The sequence below is a fragment of the Branchiostoma floridae genome, chromosome 10, assembly GCF_000003815.2.
Source record: "Branchiostoma floridae strain S238N-H82 chromosome 10, Bfl_VNyyK, whole genome shotgun sequence".
NCBI classification, from domain to species: Eukaryota; Metazoa; Chordata; class Leptocardii; order Amphioxiformes; family Branchiostomatidae; genus Branchiostoma; species Branchiostoma floridae.
In genome coordinates this window covers 10480801-10485858 of record NC_049988.1, presented here as the reverse complement: position 1 = coordinate 10485858, position 5058 = coordinate 10480801, and the positions used below count along the sequence as shown (strand labels likewise).

Sequence of the window (5058 nt, the reverse complement as noted above, 5' to 3'; positions counted from 1 at the left end):
GTCATGCCTCCTCGTAATTTAGAGCTCGCAGACTCGTCGTCCGATCGATTTTCGCCTAATGTGATGGGGGTATAACGACGCTAAATGATGGTTCATTGTCTAGTCCACCGTCGCCATTTCGGTAGGCTTCGGTGCCACTTGTGTCACATGAATTTTCCTCACCCTCGTCCTTCTAACCGAGCCGCTCCTCATCCCAATCGAAGAAGTGACCTCCCGCGCCTTCTCCTGGGCTGTTTCCACCCGTTTTTCTAGCTTACTCCGTCCGTCTTGAATGGCCATCGTCATCAGGTAGAAGATGATGGAAAAATACGACAGCCCGATGTACAACCAGCACAACCGTGCGATCACATAGGCCGTGCTGTAGTCCAATCCTTTCCGTCTGTTCGCCATGTAGTCCCCAAACCCAACGGTACTCAGAGTGACGAAGATGTAGTAGAACGCCTCGGTGTAGGACCACTCTTCTACGTGAACGAACACAATGGCAGGGACCATGACAAACAGAAAATTCCCCACTATAAGGTAGAAGCCCACTGTTGCCCTCTTGATGTTTTTCGGTCCCCAGTCATGACGAAGTCGCTTGGTGATCCAGTCTGCTGTTATCTGGACATACTCCTTCAACATTTCCCCCACGATGGCAAATATGACAACTGTGTAAGGGATGCCAAAAAGTCCGTAAAAAATACAAAACAGTCTCCCCGCTTCTGTGGCAGGGGAGAAGCGTCCGTACCCGATGGTAGTCAGGACGGTCATACAGAAGTGGTTAGTTTTGGGGAAGATCCACTCCTCCGGTGTGCTGTTCTTCTTCGTACTGTGAGGGTCGATGCCGGTCTTCGTGGCAAGTTCGGCCATGCTCGTGACGTTATGTACGAGGTCGTGAAGTTCTCTCGCGGTTAGAAGTATCCTTGGGACATCCGCAATACGAACTGTCTCCTGGCTGTTCGACAGTGTTTCAAACTTGTCCTGGGTCCTGCCTGTGATGTTGGCAAAGTGCGCGGACAAGTCTAGATCCAGATTTTCTGTGCTGTTGTCATCCAAGCAGTCATGGCCATTGTTGGGACACATGTAAGAGTCTACCCAGTCGTGTGTTGAGAACACAAGAGCCCTTCTCTTCGCCTCTTCCTCTCGTTCAAGCACGTCAAAGATGGCTGACCCCAACATGTGGTAAGCCAGAAAGATGAAGAAAAGCAGCGCCGTCACAACTTTCCCCATGCTGTCCACTGGAAAGGTATCCTCCCGATGATTACTTTTTTAAGAGTCAAGTTTGTTGGCTCTTAGAACGTAGCGATCGTCTTAACAGTCGTTGCGAAATTCCATACAACATCTGGCGGAGACCACGTCCTACTTTTGAAACTCCACACGCCCTGTCAGCCAGAGAAAGTATCCAAATTACGAATAGACACGCACCAATGATGAACATATGTCAACAGGTGGACTTTGAATAGCTTATACTGCCGTCATATTGCCTGAGGATCTTACAGGAAGTAGCCGTTTGGACAAGAAGCTGAAGTCTTCCAAACCCAGTGTATTTTCCACTGCGTACCTGTATCCTAGGTGTGACGTGTTTGTGTCTGTTGCCTGTTGCTCCTTTAGAAATGATCTCATAAATTGTGTCGGGGTCATAATTGCCGCTGCTATTGTTGGGCAGGTTATTAGGGATCGTTCTAAAATTCAGTAATCAAATGTACTTTCGTTTAGCTATGTCGATTGCGCAACGACTTTGAGAAACTGTGTCACCGGATAAATGTGTGAGTTGGAGTAATAAAATTGAAATTTCACCTACTTTCTTTTAGTAAAGCTCACCAGAACTTACTTATTACGGATGTCCCTGTGGCTAAACTGGTAGCAGTCTCATATCTGAACTCCTGGTTCCAATCTATTGGTAACTGGGAGACCCTGTGTAATCCTGGGTAGGGCATTTCGGTTGGGGCTGCACTTCGACGGTCTTTTAGTGGACTGGATGCAAAATGGGGGTCTTATGTTCGTGCAAAAGGGAAACGGCTTGCAACTCCTCATTGTAGAAATATTCCCAGCTATTGAAACACCTAGGTAACTTGCTGTCCCATGTGATACCATTAGGAACTATAGTGTTCTTCCAAGTGGTTGTACACTTATTTCATGCATACGCTTAGGCTGTTAACGTTCAAATGAAACATTAACCAATCAACGCATAAATATATATATATAATTAGATGAAATTGTCCTATTCCTGAGTTCATGACAGAAAAACTGTACGTGTGGAACAGCAAAGAGAGGGTGGAAATCATCCACATGCATCCGACTTATTTGTGACTACTAATTCTCTACGGGTTTCTGTATGTTTTGCAAACTATGAAATTGTCAATGCGGTTAAATCAAAGATACATTGGTACGTATGTGCAATGACGTTTAATGACACAATGGTTTACAATTATTTTCTCCAATTCAGAGAAGTAAGATGCAGAAAAGTATTTTTCTGGGAAAGAAATCGCGAACGTTTGAGACCAACCATCGCCTGATCATAAAAAACACGCGTGTACCGATATGACATTGTGCAATTGTGGGTAGGTAATGTGGCATGAAAGGACCTTCAAAATGCACCATACACAACACATTAATAATTCACGAAATTAGCCAAACATCTCTGACCCTGATAACGGATATTGTCCCCTCGTGCTAATTAGCGTGACACATTAAGTGATTGCAAGCGTGCCCTGTTGCTGAGATCATCTCCAAGTAGATGCATGGGTTTTCCCGGCCACGCGCACGTTTCCAAGCAGATGCATGAGTTTCCCCGCCACGGGCACGTTTAGTGCTTAAAAAATAGGTGAAACAAAAACAGTGACCTTCGCATTGCGATGAAGATATGTGGATCTATGTTGTATACAATGCTATTGTGTACGCTCCACTGAATGCAATAAAATGTTCCTTTTCCTTTTGTTACCCAGGTGTCTTCTGTGCACTACTCTGGGCGGGCATGACAGACGTCTTTGCCATGGTATGTGATAAATCATCATATTATATCGTAAGGTTTATGGCGTCTTCTGGTCAAATACAGACTGTGGCTTTTGACACTGTTGAAAGGCTATCCCATTAATTTTCAGTAATCAGACATTTAAGGTACTTTGGCGTTTTGGTTTTTTAATGAGGAACTTTTTCCTAATTTCTTTAAAGTTTTACGTTGACCATTCCCTACATACCTTATTTTCAATACATGTATGTATATGGAAATATATGGAAAACATCTGGAGGATACATCACCAGAAAATTACTCGTAGCTTGAACAAGAAAGTTGGTGAGAAAAATGCATTTTTGACCTTCTTGTTTTTCTCCTGGCCTCTTTAGAATGAAGTCTATCCAATTCTCAAACATTATAATAGAGAAGGTAATGTTCCTCTAAACCTTATGTCAGTTGTTCCTTCAAATACAATTCCATCTTTACAACTGGACTAAAACGGAGACTTACTTCCGGACGTTGTTTCGAGTGACATCCATTTAATACTCTTCTTCAACGTCACTAAAATTCCAATCTAGTATTTGAATATTGTTTACCTGGATGTCTAACCTCTATAAACATTGTTCCATCTTGTTCAGCTGAACCTGCCTGTTCTGGCCTTCCCTTTCTGTCTGGGAACACTGCTGTTCCTGGGCGCCACCTCAGAGAGCAGGTTCGTATGAAAAACACTTCTACGCTTTGTATATCTTTTATTTAACCTAATTTGAAACTGTTGAAAAACGTAACACTTTGCCTCATTATGTTCAAATATCTTTTGTCATCATCTAACTATGATGTATTGAAGAAAAAACCCTCTGCATGTCTCCACATGTTTTAAGAAGACAGAAGAATAATAGTTTCTATCAGTCCTTTTGTATCATATTTACTGATTTTAGCCCCAAAAGGGGCTTGAATATGAAATAAACTTCACTGTCATTGCAATAATAACTTAGGTTGGAGGATGGCTGCTTCATCTTATCTTTGAACACATTACTGACTGTGAATGGTTCTAAGTTAGTATACTTTGTCCTCACGTACACAGGGCGCTACAGAAGGTTCCGCTGTCACATGTGACCTATCCTGAGGAGCACAGACGTCGCTTCAACAGAAACGCGCTCGTGCCCGCCAACCCTGACTGAGATACAACCTCTTAGCAAATATACCAAAAAGGTTTTGTCACTTGTTTCCAGGAAAATGTTGACAGAAAAAAATACTGTATCTTTATCCTGCCCTGTTTTGTTTGTCTACCTCCACCTGTCAAAAATGTTACAGATTGGAAATGTGTCATCTTCTCTCACTATGTCGTCTCGGAGATGAGATTGTGTGTAATAATAGTAACCTCGTCTCGCCCAATGATGATCAGTATAGTAAACTGAAGATGAGATATTTGTAATCTTGTCCTTGAGGTGGCTGTTATGTTATATTGAATCAATCAACTTACTCAGTATTTCAATACAATATATGATTGTACATGATGGAGTGCTGACCTAATAATGACTTTGAAAGTATAATGAACAATTGCTTACATAGCTGGCATTCTGATACATCTGATATCATTGTCATATTTGTTATATAAGTGCATGTTACACACAAGCTACCTACAATGGACACTAAAATCCTGTATACATCACTAATGATGCCACATTGTGACACTACACTAGTTACAAAGCTACCTGCATGCGACACTTGTGACTCAAATTCAATACACATCACATCACTAATGGTGAAATTCTGTGACACCAAAGTATACTACATTCGTTTGTATTTCCAAAGCTCAAGCTTATGCAAATCACTCAAATAGACAGCAACAGCCAATCAGGGGATGACAGTGGTTCTTTTATTGCTAATTACACAATTACAAGATTCACTTTAAGGAATGTGCTACATCTTTTTCTTACCCTTCTGCCTATTCAGAGCACAACTTCAGATTAGACTTATCACAATACACTTGTGTACATTTGTAAGATGTTAGATTCTTACACTGAAGAGCAGAGAATGTGTACATGATTAGTTGATGACAAATATCTCAATGAATTATGCCAAAAAGCAGTTACTCAAGCAACTGGATTATGATTTGGAAACGGTCA

General features: G+C 41.8%; 1 protein-coding gene across 1 annotated transcript in view; it reads left to right on the top strand.

Annotated features, from left to right (window-relative positions):
* LOC118424055 (urea transporter 2-like) overlaps positions 1 to 4984 on the top strand; it is a 10162-nt gene extending 5178 nt beyond the window's left edge. Inside the window, exons 7-9 of the mRNA XM_035832514.1 lie at positions 2925 to 2974; positions 3571 to 3644; positions 4014 to 4984. Of these exons, the coding sequence (XP_035688407.1) occupies positions 2925 to 2974; positions 3571 to 3644; positions 4014 to 4110 (221 nt within the window). The 3' untranslated portion in view covers positions 4111 to 4984. The remainder of the gene's footprint in view (positions 1 to 2924; positions 2975 to 3570; positions 3645 to 4013) is intronic.
* The last annotated feature ends 74 nt before the right edge of the window (positions 4985 to 5058 follow it).